Raw genomic sequence first — 21802 nt, 5'->3', positions numbered from 1 at the left:
TTTGATGTTCGAGTCAAGTAAAACCATTTAACAACCCAACTACAACTTGAAACACATATTTTATGGGAAACCAAATGTTTCTCTCTTCATATATGTCATGTATATAATATTTGTCTAGCAATGACTATCGTGGCAATGTGATATTTACCATTGATATTAATTAGTGTATGCTATACACTGTAAACACTGCGGTGTTAAAACTGACACCAATTGGTGTTACTAGAGACCACACCCTGAGGTGTTAAAATCACACCCTCGAGATTAAACATAACACCAAAGAGTGTAACTGTGACAACAAAAGATGTTGTAATAACACCATTTTAAACCGGTTTAAAATAACTGGTGTGGTCCTCTATGTACACCGGTTAACACCACAGCTTTTGCTGTGTACTGTTTATGATTTTATGCATGTATATGTCGTTATTCTATGCTATCATTCTATCAAGGCATGTTACACTGTGTATATATATAAAAATATTATCTTCATGGAATTGGTCTGATTCCTGCTCTTGAATATTTTTTTGAAGTGCTTCAATTTCAAAATGCAATTATATATGATTACTTGAATGTGAAACAAAACAAACAAATATTGCCGGCATTTAAGAAAATAGCACGAAAATGCATAAAAAGCAACGTCAATGGATTTCAATTTTCATTTTGAACTTTGCTATTATCAAGCATCATCTTCATCATGTTTATCCTGTGTGGGGAAATTTCTAGTTCTTGTATTTTAGACATAATGTCATTAGATATATCATGAGAAATCAAATAATTTTCTATTCATAAACATATACTTCATATTTAACTAGTAATAACCATGGTGGAAGTGTAATATTTACCATTCATTTTAAAGACGGTATGCTGTACTATGTATGTGTACTTGTAATGTATATTTTATGCATTGATCACGCAGATATGAAGCAAAATCATGATCCTTATGATAAAAACAACGTTCTCCGTTATGGAACATGCTTATACTGTGTATTTTTTAACCTGTATTTGATATAGATCCGATGTGAAGTACACTACTTCGATATGAAGAGCTCACTTGCGAAAGGGGTTAGGTCCATTTTCCACAAAATTTGATTTTTTGGTCTCAATTTATAGATTTTTAGTAGCTCTATAAGATGATAAGAAAAATTGAAATTCCCTTTAAAAAGTGAGCTAAAATGGCAAAGAAAAATCACTTTTTTTCAAAAGGGGTTAGGTCCAATTCAATTTAGTTGCAGAAGGGATTATAGGTCCAAACATAATTTGTTTTAAAAAGAATATGAAGACAGGTGGATTTCTTTTATACCCAATTTTATGTTCTCATGATAGGGTATCACAAACATTTAGTTTCGCATTAGAATATTGCAATATGGGAGAATAAAAAATTTTTTTTGGCGTGGACCTAACCCCTTTTGCAAACAAACTGTTCTGAAGAGCTCATTTGTCAAAAGGGGTTAGGTCCATTGTTCATAAATTTTTATTGTTTTCTGTCACAAATCCTCTAAATTTTTAGTCGTTCTGTTGAAAACAACGAAAATTTAAAATTCACTTGAAAACGCGAAGAAAAGTGGCAAAAATAAATCTCCTTTTTAATTAAAATAGATTGGATTCGAATATATAGAAAAAAATTGAAGACAGGTAGATTTCTTTTATAACCAGTTTTATGTTCACATGATGGGGTAGTATCAAGACAATTTAGTTTCTCATGAGAGTATTGCAGTAAGTGAGAATAAACAACATGGTTTTTTCTCGGAATGGTAAAAAGTGGACCTAACCCTTTTGCAACTAAACTCTTAATATATTCGAATAAATTTAATTTGAAAAAGCAATTATATGGAATAACTCGAATGTGAAATTGAATAGCTTTACGGAGAACATGGAGGATAGCTTATTGTATTTCAGGCAATGGCACGAAATGTACAGTAAAAGCGCAGTTGTATATAATGAGTCAATGGATGTCGATATTTGCCATCCATAGAGGTCTGAAGAATTTTTTATTGGTCCATAACTATATTAAATCTATATTTATATATTGTTTTGCATATATTATATCTTTGTAAAAATAAACAAAATCAAATGGAGCGAAAATAAAATTTTCGAGGGGACAAAATTCCTAAAAAGCCGGGAGCTAGCAAAACAGTGCAAACATCTAATTTTGTGATAGGTCTCGACATAATATTCAGACAATGATATGTTCAGCCTTTTAGCTTCATTCATTTTCTTCTTTTCCCCGTGGTCGTAAAAATCTTAAGGAAAGAACAATACATGTATAACTCAATCAAATTGTTACATTCTATCTAAGTTTGGAAAATCATTCAATAATATAATTTCAAATTTCTGCTTCGGATTTTGCCTTTTAAAAAGGATTCAATTCGATAGAAGAACACGTCAGATATGACTTGCTATTACCTTGGAAAAAACTGTAATGAAACTGTAATATCATAATTAATTGTATTGTCTACAGGTATACTTATTTTAGCAGAAATTCTCCTTCATCAAGAATCATGCAGTATATCCAGAATGAAGAGAAAACGTCATTAATTAATTATACAATTGAGAAGGAAAGTATGATCACAGTGAATGCAATTGTTTATATTTGCACAAATATGATCGAGAACAATGATGTGCAAATGTATAAATATAATAACATGTAAGTATTTAAGAACCAAGTTCACACTATACAGTTCTACAATACGATATGTCAAGCTTACAAGTAGAATGAGTTTATTAAAAGGTAAAATCAATTATGCTCTTCATTTTCAGGAACTATAAACGATTTGATCATCAATTTGATCATAATATAAATAATAACTTTTAGAAATTTTCTTAAAATGTTTGAAACCAAACATTATAATGTTAACGTTGTAAAGAAAATAAAGGAAAGGCAATTTCAAAATCTGTAAAAGAGTAGTAATATGATAATAACAGAATATTATAATTCATATTTGCTGTAATTTGACTGATATTATTACTGTTATTGTTTTTTTTCTTTTAGCGATTTAATGAAACAAAATACTTTGATGACGAGAAGACAAATTCTTCGTATATAGTTGATTAATCAATAAAAGTTTTAAAAAATAGTAATCTGTATGTCACTGGTATAGTATTGACTTGTTCAGAAAAAAATAGAACAAAATAGGGAGAAAGATAGAAGGAAAGGAAGACATATATAAACAAAATAAAGGGAAGAAGAAGGAATGAAGGAAAGAAGGATGGAGAATTTTCAATAGATGAATATGGAAAGGAGGAAACGCTTTCTGGAACCTTAGGAATCTATTGAAAATGCCTGTCAAATTACAGACTAGAGGTCATTGTCGAAAGTTGGTGGACCGTGACAGTTGGCCTACATCGTCTACATCGTCTTAAAGGTCAAGTCCACCTCAGAGAAATGTTGATTTGAATCAATAAAGAAAAATCAGACAAAAACAATGCTGAAAATTTCATCAAAATTGGATGTAAAATAAGAATGTTATGACATTTCAAAATTTCCCTTATTTTTAACAAAATAGTTATATGCACGAGCCAGTTACATCCAAATAAGAGGGTCGATGATGTTACTCATTCACTCACTATTTCTTTTGTTTTTTATTGTTTGAATTATACAATATTTCAATTTTTATGAATTTGACGATTAGGACCTCCTTGCCTGAAGCACAAAATATTAAAATAATGGAATTCCACGTGATCAGGGAGAAATGAAACTTCATTTCACATGACAATGACGAGAAAATAAAAATATTTCATATGATAAAATACAAAAGAAAAAGTGAGAGAATGACATCATCGACTCTCTCATTTTGATGTAGCTAACTGTTTTTGTGAAATGAAGCGAAATTTTGAAATGCCATAACTTTCTTATTTTACATCCGTTTTTTAAAAATTTTTTAGTGTTATGCTTGTTTAATTTTTCTCTTTTTATTCAAATCAAGTTTTGTTGGGGTGGACTTGTCCTTTAAGACTCGGACCTGACGAAATATAACTCATGTGTCGTTTGCCTTTATAGAATCCAGGACGACACTGTTGATTTGATTCACCGATTTTCGACAAAGACTGTTTTGTTATGAATAGCTATTGTCAAAATATTCTCTGTGTTATAGAAAGTGTCTGTGAAATGATTGTGAGAATGACCTAATCAGGTGCGTCAGGGAGAAGGAGGAACATAATTATTTGCTTTCTTTTTTTCCCATCTTTTCTTCTTTTATCATCTCCCTCTCTCTCTCTTTAGTATCTGTTTCTTGAAAAGCGGTCGTAGAGCGCTGTCCGAACATAATTGCCTCTGCGCAAGCCCCTGCCACCGGGCTAGCTGCATGCACGTTCCATAGGGATGCATACGCACTCACACGCAGGCGACCCGTTCCAAGGACCCCCGTTTTCACAAATATTTGTGGTTCTGAAGCCTGCTCCGAGGACCCTCCTTTTTACAATAAACCCGCTCCAATTAAGCCCCCGTTTTTTTTTTGTCTCGCCCGTGGCACATGTTCCTACTAATTTTTTGGTCGTGAACAGGGGGGGGGGGGGGGGGCAGCTAGCCCAAGCCCCCTATTTTGGGGCAACCTGTAGAAAAATGTGTCCTTTTTAAGTAGAAAGAAACGTTTAAAACAGAAGAATGAGGTATCATACCCATGTTTAATTAACGACCTCGTATCGCCAGGTCCAATCCCACAGCCCTACCCGCAACGGGACCGCATTCAGTTGGTTCACATGAAGGCAAACTACGCTATACCAGACGCGTTTTAGCTGATATACAAACACAACTTACTCATCACTGAAAGCATTTTTTTTTGAATTAGTGACATCATATATGACATGTCTATATTGGATTTACTGCGTTGGAATATTTCATTGGTTGACAGTATGCATACGATGTAAAGAAGAAGACTTGGTAAGTCACGCCTACTCTACCATATCTACATTGATTAATGCGTACCACAATCTTATTTTTCGATTTCAGTCACCAAGCCTCTAACGGCAACTTTATATCATAACGCCCTTTTACTTATGAACTCGAAAATTTTCTTATAGAGTGACTGACCTCAGAACGCTGAAATCGCATACCATGAGGGGCTTACTTTTTACAAAATTTTCTTGGGGAGGGCCCCCAGCTAGATCCCCCTGACAAGACGTACCTTTGGTGCGGGTTACGCCCCCCCCCCGCATTTAAAATTTTTGGGATCCGCCCCTGCTAATTCCATCTTGAAAAGACGAGATGTCAAATCAGGATTTGCCTCCAGCCAAGTAAGATCAATTTCTGCTTTTTCATTTCTCTTTTTTTCTTCTTCTATTCTTCTTTCTTATATTTCCTCCTCCATTTTTTGCCTATTGTTTTCCTCTTTTCTCCTTTTATCTCTCACCTTCCTTTTTTACTATTACGTTTTTTCTTACATCTTTTGTTCTTCCCATTTTTTCTCATGTCATTCTTCTTTTCCAATCCTATTTTCTTTTTTTCAATGTTTACTTTGTTTCTTCCTTTTTCATATTCTCATTGTTCCTGTATTCAGTTATTTCCATCTTCTCTTTATTATTCCTTTTTTCTTTCTTTTTTCCTGTCTTTATTTTTTTCTTTCTTTTTCCCTTTGTTCCATTCATTCTTTCCTTTTTCATTCATTTTTTTTCCTTCTTCTTTTCTTTCTTTTTCCTTTCTTTCTTCCTTCCTTTCGTTATTCATTTCTTTCTTTATTACTTCATTTCTTTCTTTATCTATTTATTTTATTCATTCCTTCCCCTTCTTTTCTTCCCTCCTCTCTTTCATTCATTCTTTCCTATTTTTCTTTCTTTCTTTTTGTATTTTTATTGAATCCTTTCTTCTTATGTTCCTTTTCCGCCCTACCATTTCTTTCTTTCTTTTCTTCTTTCCGTTCTTTTTTTCTGTCTCTAAACAAGTCAATAATATACTACAAACATTTCGATTATTTTCAATCAGGTAAAAAGAAAACCCGTGAATCAACCGTTACGCTGAATTGAAGTACATGAATGCACAATTGAAACATGTCAAAGGTTACTGGGAATTCCCAATCACTAAAAATAGTTTGATATTGAACTAGAATTTGTAAACAACTGTAAATTTGCACACGATTCACTACGCACCACCATTATGAATTGATGTAGCCAAAATATCTAATACTGCTACTACCAGACCCGTATAATATTGTTGCTTTGATCAAACTGAGAAACATATCGTTTATAATGGACATAAGCAGTTTGATGTAAGTATATTGAATAATTCATGTATTTTCCAAAGATATTCTGTATATATTTTACACATTCAAATGCCATATCAGAAACGTGTCGAATTTGAAATCACACACTGATTGATATGGCTTGTTTAATGATTATATCTTTAATATTACTGGATTGCCATTTTTCTTCAATAATAAGCGATTGTTTCCAGTGAGAAATTGTAACATCACTATCTTTGAACAGACAGGATCGAAACAATTAAATTATATATACAAAGATCGTTGTTTAGGGGTGATCAGACTGATTTTCCAACCCGGAAGTAATGGGGAAAATGAGAAGGTAAATTACCTATTCGTCTAATCCCAATTCTTCCACTCACCACATGGTCTACCTTGATTTAGTCTAATGCCATTCGGTCCATCAACATCAATTTTTGTTACTGAAGAAAATTTAATATGCCTTTTTAGAATGGAATTTGTTAATCTTTAATAATCATAATTGGTGAATCAAATGATTTTATTCCTCTGTTATTACATTCTTGATTTACTATAGCATAGGGAATGAGGAATGAGAAGAGACAAAGTGACTGTTTTTACTACGTGTTTATCAAGTATTATCTGTTGATAAGCTGTACTTCTTCTAATGTAAACTAATAATGTGTATGCTGCCTGTTTTTCCTTTCTTATTTGTTTATTCTGTTATATTTTAAATTACTCGTATTAATTATATGTGATTTGTTATACAAAATTATGAAAACCCAATAAAAACTTAAGAAAAAAAACATTTCGTCTAAAAACCATTTGGTCCAATCATCACTTCGTCTAATCACCAGTTCGTCTATTACCATTTCGTCTCATAACCAGTTGGTCTAAATAAATATCCATTTCATTTTAATTTATTTTGTCCAATTAACACTAAGTCCAGTTAGACTAGATTTCAGACTTAATTGCTATTAGCCCAACTGGTTATTATATAAACTGGTGAGTGAAAGAAATTGCAATTAGACTATGTGGATAGTGGATTAGCTTATGTTAGACTAAATAATAGTAAAGGAGTTTGGTAATTGGACGAAATGGCATTAGACTAATTGGAAATAAACTTATAAAAATAATACCCCTTTTAAAGCAATATAATTCCTAATACTCTTCTTTTCTTTTCACTCCTTTCCTTTCACCATCCCAATTTATTCCCATCGTATCAAGCTCCTCTTTCCATTCCCCTTTCTCCTCTCCCCCTCATTTTATCATTCCCAATTTCCCCTTGCTCCTCCCCTTCCTTTCCCTATTCCAAAACCCAACGCGATCCTTTTATTACTCAGTGATGTATTCAAATGGCAGATTCTACGGTCCTTACGTGTTTATTATTCTTCATCTTGTTTTGTAATAATTATTTTTCAGTCTTCTATAAACCCAGCCATGGCTGAAGCATTAAAGACTGTCATCTCCCAGAGTACAGAGTGTCCAGTGTGTCTTTCTACATTCACCGATCCCAAGATCCTGTCTTGTTCTCACACTTTCTGCAAGACTTGCCTGGACAACCTCTTAGAGTGTCACGGTAACTGCCAGATCCGATGCCCTGTCTGCAGAGCTGTGACCCAGGTCCCAAACCAAGATGTCGGCAAACTACAGGTAAATCTTGCTTTGAAAAGTCTAATAGAGGATATGGAGGGCCATCCTCAGATTTGCACAAATTGTAAATCAAATGACAAGTCCCATGCTGCTGTCTACTGCCAAGACTGTGGCAAGTATCTCTGCACATCTTGTCTTAATAAGCACTCTCAATGGGAAGGCTTTGTCGATCATGAAGTCATTGCCATGAGTGAGATCTCATCAGGGACGGTTTCAGTCCGTAAATACCGGAAATGCAGGAAACATCCAAAAGAAGACGAGTGTTGCTTCTGTTCCAGCTGCAGGAGATTCACATGCTTCAGGTGTGTTGTTATGGAACATACGGGGGAAGGACACAAGGTCATCGAGGGAACAGCTTACGAGGACAAACACACGAAGGGTATCGAAGAACTTAAATCAAAGGTGGACAAGAAACAATCATGCTTTCAGAAGTACATTGATTTTATAGATGAACAGACTAAAAGTGTTGACAGTGCCAAGAAACAGTGTACAAGTGACATTAATAAAGCATATGATGATGCAGTCCGGCAGTTGACAGTAAAGAGGGAAAGTCTAGTAAGAGAAGTCAAGGAAACGACCGAAGGAGTAAAGAAAGAACTGGAAAGTATGAAGACCACGGCCCAGAAGCACATCAATCGGTTGGCGACCATGGCTGAAATGGTAACTAACAAAATAAAGATTCCATTAGATATGGATACTTTGGCTGCACACGGCACTCTGTGTGAAGAGTTACGAGAGGTCTTTGATCAAAAGGATCCTGACTACGAGCAGCCGAAGAAATCGGGCATAAAGGGGAAAAGTGTCAGGTTCAAGAGAAATGTTGGAATGGATGAGCTAGGCCTTGGAAAGATTGAGAATGTAGCTGAAAGAAACGTCGCCTTACCCACTAATAAAACCTTTGATGAAAAGGACATTTCTTTGCCTACTTATAATATTGATAATGTAAAGAAGGTTGCTTTGCCTAATAAGGATAGAAAACTTACCATGGTTAGTACACCAGACGGTAGGATGGCACTAGGATGTAGCCCAGGTGGCATGAAAATCTTCTCCACTGATGGTCAGCTTCAGCAGACAGTTCTGAAGGATGTTAAAATATCGGGGGTAGGGTTTCTTTCTGATGGTCGATGCGTTGTGATTAATACTTCAAACAACATCACACTGTACACACCAGAGTACACACAATTGAATGTAATGTTTAAGACTCTGAGTAAAGATGAAGGTGGGGATCCTGATCTCACTGTTGCTGGTGATGATCTGATCTATGTGAGCTACATGTATGCCAATAAGATCCAGGTATTTTCAACAGCAGGTGGGCAAGCAGTCAGGGAGATACCATGCAACGGGTATGGACCTCGGCAAATCACTAGTTACCATGGTTCTCTGATCATTTCATCATTGGATGCTATCAGATTGATAGACAAACAGGGTGCTGTACAACATGAATTAAAGAAACCGGGTAGTTCCCTTTACGCTGCTGTATCTCAATGGAATACAATCCTGATAGCCAAGGTGAAGCCTCATGAAGATTTGGTGAGCATTGACGAGTATACAAATGAACTAAGGCACATCCGAAACCTTGTTAATGATTACAAGATTGAGAAGCCTTGGACAGATTGGTATTACCTCCAGCAGTACCGATCAGGAGAGATCGCTTTCTGCACTCGGGATAGACTCTATATATTCCGCTGAAAATAATTGATGACATGATATCATAATTATTATCGCAGAAGATGGAGGGGGGGGGGTGATACCCACTGAGTTGCCATTTTCTGCTAAAGTAAACTGCTATAATGTAGAAATACATAAAACAATTGTTGGATCATTTCTTTCTGGATTTCTTACCCATAAAGAGCATTTCGCTTCTTACAACTATTTGTTTTCAATTTTGCATGTACCAACCATCATATTTATCATGTTTATCCTCTGTGTGGGGGAAATTCTAGTACTTGCATATAAGACAAATTGTTGTTAAATGTTTATGACAAACCATATGATTCTCTATTCATATTCATGACTGTATATAATATTTGACTAGTAATATGCCAGCATGGGCATGATGGGTGGTGAGATCATTGATATTAAAAGAGTTTACTGTTTATGCGCGTATACTATAGGTTTTCATAAATTGAAAGATATCTACATGTATGCTGTGAATCAAGACATTATTATAACGTGTGAATATATAAATATTATCTTCGTGGAGATGGTCTGATCACCACTCTTCGATATTTTTCGGAGTGTGAAACACTTAGCAAAACTTATTTCATTTATGAAAATTGCACGAAAAATACATAAAACAGCATATAGTCAATGAATCTCAATTTTTAGTTTCAGCTTTCCACTTAATATCAAGCATCATCTTTATCATGTGTATCCTATGTGAGGGAATTTCTCGTGCTTAAATATAAGACATGATGTTAAATATACATATTGTAACAGTATCCTGTTTATGTGATTTTTTCAACTGATAACCTATAATGTTTATTCAGTTAGAGGGCGCACTCTTGCTACGTAATAAAGTACCCCTTTCTACCTGTAAGAAATCTCTAACTCCTCTCTGATGTTCGAGTCAAGTAAAACCATTTAACAACCCAACTACAACTTGAAACACATATTTTATGGGAAACCAAATGTTTCTCTCTTCAAATATGTCATGTATATAATATTTGTCTATAGCAATGACTATCGTGGCAATGTGATATTTACCATTGATATTAATTAGTGTATGCTATACACTGTAAACACTGCGGTGTTAAAACTGACACCAATTGGTGTTACTAGAGACTTCACCCTGAGGTGTTAAAATCACACCCTCGAGATTAAACATAACACCAAAGAGTGTAACTGTGACAACAAAAGATGTTGTAATAACACCAATTTAAACCGGTGTAAAATAACTGGTGTGGTCCTCTATGTACACCGGTTAACACCACAGCTTTTGCTGTGTACTGTTTATGATTTTATGCATGTATATGTCGTTATTCTATGCTATTATTCTATGAAGGCATGATTACACTGTGTAAATATATAAATATTATCTTCATGGAATTGGTCTGATTCCTGCTCTTTAATATTTTTTTGAAGTGCTTCAATTTCAAAATGCAATTATATATGATAACTTGAATGTGAAACAAAACAAACAAATATTGCCGGCATTTAAGAAAATAGCATAAAATGCATAAAAAGCAACGTCAATGGATCTCAATTTTTATTTGGAACTTTGCTATCATCAAGCATCATCTTCATTATGTTTATCCTGTGTGGGGAAATTTCTAGTTCTTGTATTTTAGACATAATGTTATTAGATATATCATGAGAAATCAAATAATTCTCTATTCATAAACATATACTTCATATTTAACTAGTAATAACCATGGTGGAAGTGTAATATTTACCATTCATTTTAAAGTTGGTATGCTGTACTATGTACGCATGTTCTTGTAATATATATTTTGTATGCATTGATCAGGCAGAAAGGAAGTGAAACAACATTCTCCGTTATAGAACATGCTTATACTGTGTATTTTTTTTTACCTGTATTTGATATAGAACCGATGTGACTTCGATAAATTCGACGAAATTTAATTTGAAAATGCAATTATATGGAATAACTCGAATGTGAAATGAAATAGCTTAAACGAAGAATTTGTTATTGTATTTCAGGCAATGGCACGAAATGTACAGTAAAAGCGCAGTTGTAATGAGTCAATTGATGTCGATATTTGCCATCCATAGAGGTCTGAAGAACTTTTCATTGGTCCATAACTATATTAAATCTATATTTATATATTGTTTTGCATATATTATAACTTTGTAAAAAATAAAAGAAATCAAATGGAGCGAAAAGAAAATTTTTGAGGGGGCAAAATTCCTAAAAAGCTGGGAGCTAGCAAAACGGTGCAAACATCTAATTTTGTGATAGATTTCGACATAATATTCAGACAATGATATGTTCAGCCTTTTAGTTTCATTTACTTTTCTTCTTTTCCCCGTGGTCGTAAAAATCTTGAGGAAAGAACATAACTCAATCAAATTGTTACATTCTATCTAAGTTTTGAAAATCATTCAATAATATAATTTCAAATTTCTGCTTCGGATTTTGCCTTTAAAAAAGGATTCAATTCGATAGAAGATCACGTCAGATATGACCTGCTATTAACGTGGAAAAAAATGAAACTGTAATATAATTAATTTATTGTCTACAGATATACTTAATTTAGCAAAAATTCTCTTTCATCAAGAATCATGCAGTATATCCAGAATGAAGAGAAAACGTCATTAATTAATTATACAATTGAGAAGGAAAGTATGATCACTGTGAATGTAATTTTTTATATTTGCATAAATATGATCGAGAACAATGATGTGCAAATGTGTAAATATAATAACATGTAAGTATTTAAGAACCAAGTTCACAATATACAGCTCTACAATACGATATGTCGAGTTTACAAGTAGAATGAGTTTATTAAAAGGTAAAATCAATTGTGCTCTTCATTTTCAGGAACTATAAAAGATTTGATCATCAATTTTATCATAGTATACATAATAACTTTTAGAAATTATCTTAAAATGTACGAAACCAAACATTATAATGTAAACGTTGGAAAGTGAATAAAGGAAATGCAATTTCAAAATCTGTAAAAGAGTAGTAATATAATAATAACAGAATATCATAATTTATATTTGCTGTAATTTGGCTGATATTATTACAGATATTGTTTTTTTTCTTTTAACGATTTAATGAAGCAAAATACTTTGATGACGAGAAGACAAATTCTTTGTATAAAGTTGATTAATCAATAAAAGTTTTAAAGATAGTAATCTGTATGTCACTGGTATAGTATTGACTTGTTCAGAAAAAAGAATAGAACAAAAAGGGAGAAAGATAGAAGGAAAGAAAGGCATATATAAAGAAATAAAGGGAGGAAGAAAGGAATGAAGGAAAGAAGGATGTAGATTTTTCAATAGATAAATATGGAAATGAGGAAACGCTTTCTGGAACATTGGGAATCTATTAAAAATGCCTGTCAAATCATAATGGAAAGATTAGAGGTCATTGTCGAAAGTTGGTGGACCGTGACAGTAGGCCTACATCGTCTTAAGACTCGGACAGGATGAAATATAACTAATGTGTCGTTTGCCTAGTCAGAGTCCTGGGGCCCGTTGCAGAAAGAGTTGCAATCAAACGCAACTCTAAAAATCACGCGCAACTTGATTTTCAACCAATCAACAGCGCGCATTTCGGACTTGGGATTGATTTTTTGACTTGTGTTTAAATGCAACTCTTTCTGCAACGGGCCCCAGTACGAAACTGTTGAATTGATTCACCAATTTTCGACAAAGACTGTTTTGTTATGAAGAGCTATTGTCAAAAGATTCTCTGTGTTATAGAAAGCGTCTGTGAAATGATTGCGAGAATGCCCTAATCAGGTTCGCCAGGGAGAAGAAGGAGGAACATATTATTATTTGCTTTCTTTGTTTTCCATCTTTTCTTCTTTTATCATCTCTCTATCTGTCTTTAGTATCTGTTTCTTGCTTTTTTTCTCACGCATTTTCTCCTGTTCTACTTTACCCCTTTCTGTTTTATTTCTTCCCTCCTATCATCCTTTCCTCTTTAGTCTTTTCTTTCTTTTCTCTTTGTTTGTTACTCCGCTATCTCTATCCACTTACTATCCTTACTACTACTACTACCCTGGCTATTGTACAAAATAAGCCTAATCTAATTTTCAACATCCCTTGGATTAAAAAATAAAATATTTCTTGTATTGAAAAAAATACACAAAAGCGGAAAGACGATATCATCGGCTTCTCATTGCGCAAGACGAAATGTATGAAATTAAAAAACCTGTTTCACAGAAGTACTGCAGAATCTAAAATGTCATAACGTTGTTTGTCCTTTTACGTTTTTGATGAGATTTCCAGCATTTTCTTTGTCTAATTTTCCCTTATTATTATTTGTTCCAATCATTGTATTTCAATTCTGGAGTATCACTCCCTTTAAGAAATTTGAAATATGTTGCAGTCATCAGTTAACCAGGAGTGACTCCAAGGGGAGGGGCACTCATAGTGGGTATGTCCCGCGACCCCCATTTTTACACTCAAATGTCTGTTCCAAGGCATAGCATTTTGTCTTATTGAGAAAAAGAACAAAGAAAGCCCCTCCAAAGCATAGCATTTTCTTATCATCGACAAAACAGCAGAAAGAAATCTGCTCCAAAGCTTCGCATGTTTCCGTTTTGCCGTTCCGGTCGCGTTGATCTGCTACAATAAGCCGCAATTTTGGTGAAAAGCGGTCGCAGAGCGCTGTCCGAACATTGCCTCTGCGCAAGAGCACCCGGCGCTCCTGCCACTTGCTGCCACCGGGCTATATAGCTACATGCACGTTTCATATGGATGCATACGCATTGGCGGCGGAAGCCAACAAAATTAGGAGGGGTCCACCTGAAATTTTGTGATGGACACAGGAAAAAAAATTGACAAGCAAAAAAAAAAGAAAGTTATCAACTAAAATTCTAGAGGGGGGCCATCCCCCCACCTCAACGGGGGGGGGGGGTCTGTCGCCTCCATCCCCCCGCTTCCGCCGCCTACATGCATACGCACTCACAAACAGGCGACCCGTTTCAAGGACCCCCGTTTTCACAAACATTTGTAGTTCTGAAGCCCGCCCCGAGGACCCTCCTTTTTACAATAAGCCCGCTCTAATTAGGCCCCCGTTTTGTTTTGTCTTGCCCGCGGCACATACATGTTCCTACTGTTCCTACTATTTTTTTGGTCGAGAACGGGGGGGGGGGGGCAGCCAGCCCGAGCCCCCTATTTTGGGGAAACCTGTAAAAAAGTGTCCTTTTTAAGTAGAAAGAAACGTTTAAAACAGAAGAATGAGGTATCATACCCATGTTTAATTAACGACCTCGTATCGCCCGGTCCAATCCCACAGGCCTACCCGCAACGGGACCACATTCAGTTGGTTCACATGAAGGCAAACTACGCTACCGGACACGTTTTAACTGATATACAAACACAACTTACTCATCACTGAAAGCTTTTTTTTTTAATTAGTGACATCATATATGACATGTCTATATTGGATTTACTGCGTTGGAATATTTCATTGGTTGACAGTATGCATACGATGTAAAGAAGAAGACTTGGTAAATCACGCCTACTCTACCATATCTACATTGATTAATGCGTACCACAGTCTTATTTTTCGATTTCAGTCACCAAGCCTCTAAGGGCAACTTTATATCATAACGCCCTTTTACTTATGAAATCGAAAATTTTCTTATAGAGTGACTGACCTCAGAACGCTGTAATCGCATACCATGAGGGGGCTTAATTTTTACAAAATTTTCTTGGGGATGGCCCCAGCTAGATTCCCCCGACAAGACGTACCTTTGGTGCGGGTTACGACCCCCCCCCCGCATTTAAAATTTTTGGGATCCGCCCCTGCTAATTCCATCTTGAAAAGACGAAATGTCAAATCAGAATTTGCCTCCAGCCAAGTAAGATCAATTTCTGCTTTTTCATTTCTCTTTTTTTTTCTTCTTCTATTCTTCTTTCTTATATTTCCTCCTCCATTTTTTGCCTATTGTTTTCCTCTTTTCTCCTTCTATCTCTCACCTTCCCTTTTTAACTATTACGTTTTTTCTTACATCTTTTGTTCTTCCCATTTTTCTCATGTCATTCTTCTTTTCCAATCCTATTTTCATTTTTTCAATGTTTACTTTGTTTCTTCCTTTTTCATATTCTCATTGTTCCTGTATTATCTTCTTTCCATCTTCTCTTTATTATTCCTTTTTTCTTTCTTTGTTCCTGTCTTTATTTTTTTCTTTCTTTTTCCCTTTGTTCCATTCATTCTTTCCTTTTTCATTCATTTTTTTTCCTTCTTCTTTTCTTTCTTTTTCCTTTCTTTCTTCCTTCCTTTCGTTATTCATTTCTTTCTTTATTACTTCATTTCTTTCTTTCTTTCTCTATCTATTTATTTTATTCATTCCTTCCCCTTTTTTCTTCCCTCCTCTCTTTCATTCATTCTTTCCTATTTTTCTTTCTTTGTTCCTGTCTTTCTTTCCTTTTTTTATCTTTCTTTCCTTCCTTCCTTCTTTCTTTTTCTTTCTTTTCTTTTTCATTCATTTTTTCCTTTTCCTTTTCTTTCTTTTTCCTTTCTTTCTTCCTTTTGTTATTCATTTCATTCTTTCTTTATTTCTTCATTTTTTTTTTCTTTCTCGATCTATTTATTTTATTCATTCCTTCCCCTTTCTTTTTTTTCTTCCTTCTCTCCTCTCTTTCATTCATTCTTTCCTTCTTTCTCTTTCTTTCTTTTTGTATTTTTATTGAATCCTTTCTTCCTTCCTTCCTTTCTTCTTATGTTCCTTTTCCGCCCTACCATTTCTTTCTTTATTTTCTTCTGTCTCTATTTTTTTCGTTATTTTCTTTTTTTGTCTCTAAACAAGTCAATAATATACTTCAAACATTTCGATTATTTTCAATCAGGTAAAAAGAAAACCCGTGAATCAACCGTTACGCTGAATTAAAGTACATGAATGCACAACTGAAACATGTCAAAGGTTACTGGGAATTCCCAATCACTAAAAATAGTTTGATATTGAACTAGAATTCGTAAACAACTGTAAATTTGCACACGATTCACGACGCACCACCATTATGAATTGATGTAACCAAAATATATAATACTGCTGCTATTAGACCCTGTATAATACTATTGCTTCGATCAAAGCATAAGATACCTAGGCATCATGTTAGATTGTAAACTATGCTGGGATGCTCATATAAAATATTTAATTAAGTCTTTAAGTTACAAAATATTCACACTAATGAAAATTAGTAAATTTTTAAACAAGGATGATTTGAATAAAATATATAAATGCACCATACAACCAACCTTTGATTATTCTTGTTCCGTATGGGGAAACTGTTCTTTATATAATAGAAATACACTTTTACGATTACAGAAAAGGGCTGCACGCATAGTAACAGGCAATTTTGATTATTATGTAAATGGCCTTGATATAATTAATTCTCTTAAATGGCAAACTCTTGATATCAGACGTGATTACTTTTTAGCTTGTATAATGTATAACTGTATTCATGAAAAGGCCCCAGTCCGAATGTGCAATGAAGTGGAAATGGTTTTTGAAAGACATTCTGTTAATACTAGACTTGCCAATACGTTGAACGTCGTTTTACCAAATCCTACTCTCGAATAAGAGTTGTTTTAAATATGCTGGTGGCTTGGTTTGGAATAGCCTCCCATCTGATATTCAAAATGCAAATTCTCTTGAAGTTTTTAAACGTATGTATAAATGCCAATATTTTAAAGCCGTCGTTTAATGAAATGATATGTATTGTTTTCTAATAGACTGACCTTCTTTTATTTCCTTCTCCCACCTCCCCCCTCCTCTTTCTCTTCCCTTCCTCTCTTGTCTCTCTTCTTTCTTTTATCCTGTTCTTCGTCTAGGTCATACCACTTATAAATCTTTTTATATTGTGAGCCATGCATGTAGTTTACTACATGCATGGCTCACAATCTTTTATTATTCTAACTTAATTGGTTTGGAGGCTTATGTTTGTATTTTTATGATTTTTGTATATTGATAGTTTACTTTGAAATTTTCATGTTGTTCAAAATTGTCTTTGTATATACCTAATCTTACATGTAACAAGATCTTTACAATGTAAAACAATGCTAAATTTAGCCTTTCGGCTACCATGAATTGTTTTTTTAATAAAACCATTTATCTATCTATCTATCTGTCTACTTTTTAGAAATTATTTTTATGCATTGTATATATTCTGTGTGTGTTGTCAGGACCATGATGTAAAACAGATTTTGAGAATGTAAGTTCAATATGTCAAACTATAGTTAAAGCTTTTAAGCCCAGTAAAAATATTATTGAACTCATTTTCTCTGACAGAATTGAAGTATGATTTTAGTGAGACTTTAATCTTTCTAAAATTTCCCAGATATTTAGTGATTCAGTAATTTGCAAGCCTTCTCTATCAGTATGTTTATTGAAAAAAAAGGTAATAAATGAAATAAGGATCAACACCACTTATACTTTTATTTCTAGGTGTTTTAATTGATGGATATTTTCCATGAAGAATTTAAGGAAGATTTTGGATTTAATGTAAAGACTTGTGGAAATGATTCAGTTCTCTTACTATACACCCCTAGGACGTCAGTGGAATTTGCCCAGAAGCTACAAACCAGTCAAGGAGATGTTCCATTGTCATCGAGAGGGGAGAGCAATACTTCTGGAGGGACAGGAGTGAGTAGAAAAAATATCATTAACTGTATTACAGTGTTATGATGAGCAAACGCTTCTAAGTGACTAGATTTTTTTTCGCTTGCATGCCAGTTAAAATGTAAAAGGAAGATATAAGATATCATATTGCTTGGTTGGCTTCTGTTTTTAACATGAAAATTGATAAGCATGATTTAAAGTCTGTTTAAAAGGTTATTGCTTTGGGAAAGAATTCTGATGTATTTCGTTGTGAAATATTTAATCTTACTTGACACCTGGATGACAACATGCAAATGGGACAGTCGATGTCTTCACTCACTATTTCTTTTGTTTTTTATTGTTTGAATTATAGAATATTTCAATTTTTACAGATTTGACAATAAGGATCAACTTGACACCACCAGAAAATATTTAAACAATGGTAATTCCACATGTTCAGGGAGGAATAAAGCTTGGTTTCACAGGACAACGAGGGAAAAATTTGAATATTTCATTTTTCATATAATGAAATACAAAAGAAATAGTGAGTGGATGATGTCACCAGTCCCCTCATTTGCATACCAACCACGATGTACATATAACTCTTTAGTAAATTAACTGAAACATTAAAAATGTCATAACTTTCTTAATTTATATCCGATTTTGATCAAATTTTGAGCGTTTTGCTAGTTTGATTTTTCTCTATAACATTTTACTGGGGCTGACTTTACCTTTAAAAGCTAATCACATTTACAAGTATTCGTAATTTAATAAAATGTCCAACTTTAATTTCCTAGATTGACCAGATGTTTGGCTTGGACAGTCACACTAACGGAAAGAGCAACCCTATGATCAAGAAACAGTCCCCATCCAGCTCTATCAGCCAAGCAAACAGCTCCTCCAGCAAGACACCGAACCCTGCTCCTGTACGTCCGTCCCAGATCTCCCTGAGCCTGGAGGAGAAACAGCGGCTTCAGAAGGAGCAGGAGTTCCAACAGAGATTGAAGAATCAGAAGGCGATCCAGCCTGAAGATGCCGTGAAGCAACCGTCAAGGTCTACTGCCAAGGATCTGACGGAGTCACTGATGGATTCCAGGAGTAAGGGTCAATGCCAGGCTGCAGGAGTGGACAGTGTGGGTATGGGCACCAGGACAGGTGGAAGTGGCAATACTGGTCTTCTGTCAAGCGGGATTTGCAGCATGAACAGTTCACCTTGCTCACCATCGGGTACTATGTCTGCAGGGAGTGTCGTTGGGACAGGGGGAATGGGCCTTTCAAATTCTTCCTTGCTCTCGCAGCCGGTCGGTAACGTGCCACAGAGGGTTCCTCAAATGGGCCAACCGTCTCAAACGAAAAAGAACATTGACATGTCAGCGTTCGATTCCCTCCTAGCGCCGTCCCAGTCGCAGAAGTCCAACAGGACGCTCAATCAAATGTCTTCGGCGAATTCCCCACACCCCGCTAACCCTCCAATGGGGCAGAACTCTTTCCAGAGACCTCAAGTTGGCATGGCCCAGGCGACATTTGGTCAGGGGTCGCAGGGAGGCATGGGTCAGGGGTCATTCGGAAACATGAATTATCAAGGACAGGGTGCCTTCGGACAGCAAGGCATGATGGGAAATTACGGCCGAGGTTCTGCGGGCACAGGTCAAAGGTCGTTGCCGGGGTCAAACATGCAGCAACAAGGAACGGGAATGGCTGCAGGATTTGATCCATTTGCCAGCATCGGTGCAACGAGTCAACAGAACCAGAAGTCTGCTGGAGGGGACAACCTACTGGATTTTCTAGGATAGGTCAAGCATAACTTATACATTATTATCAGTTTATATATTATCATTATGGTATATTACTAGTCCATGCAAGCTATAATTTCATTCTCATTTACAGCTTAGGAAATAATCATTAGATTTTACTTATGGGATCTTAGTAGGAAGGTGGTCTACAAGGAGTCGTTGGTGTTTTGGCCATCTAAGTACGGAACACCCCGTCCTGGCTGGTCAGTGCTGCCCTGGAATTCTATCAGCAGCACTCTCCTACTGGGTAACCATTTACATTATCTAGGTATTAAAGAAAGTGAATAATGAACCTATGACCTTTTCATTGTTGGATGAGAGGTAATTCCACTGCACCAAGTCACTTTCATAAAGAGCTGGTCCCACTGGCCGACAGACACAAAACGTATTCGTAACGGATATGTCGGACAAGCAAAAATTTGGGATGGCTCCATCCGTTTTTATCTGCTCCAGACATTAGACAAAATGGGGGAACAATGAAATCAAAGTGGACGGATGCCCGATGGATATAGAGCGTATGAAACATGCATGCAAATAGTATCAATATCAATACTTGATACTATCACAATTAACATGCACTGTGTTAGTTCAAGTATAACCCGCCCGTAAGACCGAAAGCCTGCGAGTGGTACACTATGGATACATAACATTTTCCAACAGATGGCAAGATTCTTTTCCGTTTTACATCCTCTCTGCATCTGTAAGTGCAGCGGGACTAAGCCTTTATATCATACAGTGTTAATGTGTTAACAATCAAGCCCCAATTTATTTAGCTGACCTTCTTCTCTTTTGAAACACATCCAAATACAACACATGTTCGGCCACTAGTAGTACTCTTGCACCTCGTACTGCTAAACAAATAGGTGATAGGGCCTTTTCTACCGTTGCCCCTAAAACATGGAACTCCTAGCTGCCTTTGCTAACGACTTCCCCAACACTTTCCTCATTTAAGAAATGTCTAAAAACTTACCTAATCTAATTTTTCTCTACGGTTTCCATATACCGGTAATGTTCATAATTTTGTAGTTATTCATACTCCTTATTTCTGTTATTCTTTCTTCTAATAATGCGCTTTGTATCTGATGAAAAGGTGGTGAAGTGTATTATTATTATTATTATAAAGTGCAATTGGATGCATACTGCCAAAGTGTTGCTGTGCTGTTCAATGACACTTTACAATCGAATGCATTTAGATTTGATCTTGGGCTAATTCCCCCCCCCCCCTTTTTTAAGTGCATTTTGTATTGTTAAACCTGTCGTAGAGACCATTTTTGGGAACAACCCAAACTTTTTATTGAAAACTTTTGAAAGTGCATTTATAGTGGGAAAGTTATTGAAATCATCTCAGAGTGATCTTACATGGAAATCTTCTATAGTATTTATGTTGCAATATATATACATGTATGTATCTATTTATTTAATATTGTGTTATAAATTATTAGTTTCTATTTTATCTATGTAATTTCACGACACGAAATAAAGCTATTTTGTGAAAATGTACTGAGCATTGATAAAATTCCTCGCACGCATCACGAACCGTCCTCTCTGCACACTTCGATGCGAAAGTTAAGCTCAACTATAAATACCATCTTACATTTAGACTATGATTATGATTCTCTTGTAAAGTAAAAGAAAGATATATACATGTATTCATTATTCATTTACCTTTCTGCCGACTAACCAGTTGTAATAGGTCCATGATTTCATATAATGTTTCAAGTTGTGAACAAAAATTACAAAAGAGGAGCATCAAAGACAAGGATGAAGAACATATTTTATTTATTTATTAGTTTATTTGTAGTTTTATTTATACAGGGTAGCATTGTCAGTTTCAGAACTGCTTACCACAACAGCCCTGTCCACACAACATTTGTTATAATTAATGTAATTAAACGAGAATGAAACCATTGGAACAAGATAGCTTGTGTGAAAACAGAAAAATGAAAGAAAGAGATCAACGAAAGTTTGA

At 35.1% G+C, this 21802-nt stretch overlaps 2 protein-coding genes across 2 annotated transcripts; both read left to right on the top strand.

Annotated features, from left to right (window-relative positions):
* Positions 1-5870: 5870 nt before the first annotated feature.
* Positions 5871-10046, top strand: LOC121421692. The gene is made up of 2 exons (XM_041616479.1): positions 5871-6194; positions 7566-10046. The coding sequence occupies exon 2, from the start codon at positions 7584-7586 to the stop codon at positions 9483-9485; it is 1902 nt and encodes a 633-aa protein (XP_041472413.1). The 5' UTR covers positions 5871-6194; positions 7566-7583; the 3' UTR covers positions 9486-10046.
* Positions 10047-17884: 7838 nt separating this feature from the next.
* LOC121422065 lies at positions 17885-21802 on the top strand. The gene is made up of 2 exons (XM_041616870.1): positions 17885-18085; positions 18838-21802. Exons 1-2 carry the CDS (start codon positions 17900-17902, stop codon positions 19831-19833), a joined length of 1182 nt encoding a protein of 393 aa, XP_041472804.1. The 5' UTR covers positions 17885-17899; the 3' UTR covers positions 19834-21802.

This window comes from Lytechinus variegatus, chromosome 9 (assembly GCF_018143015.1).
Source record: "Lytechinus variegatus isolate NC3 chromosome 9, Lvar_3.0, whole genome shotgun sequence".
NCBI lineage: Eukaryota > Metazoa > Echinodermata > Echinoidea > Temnopleuroida > Toxopneustidae > Lytechinus > Lytechinus variegatus.
Note: the sequence above shows the minus strand (reverse complement) of the source record. Positions and strands in the feature narration are given on the sequence as shown.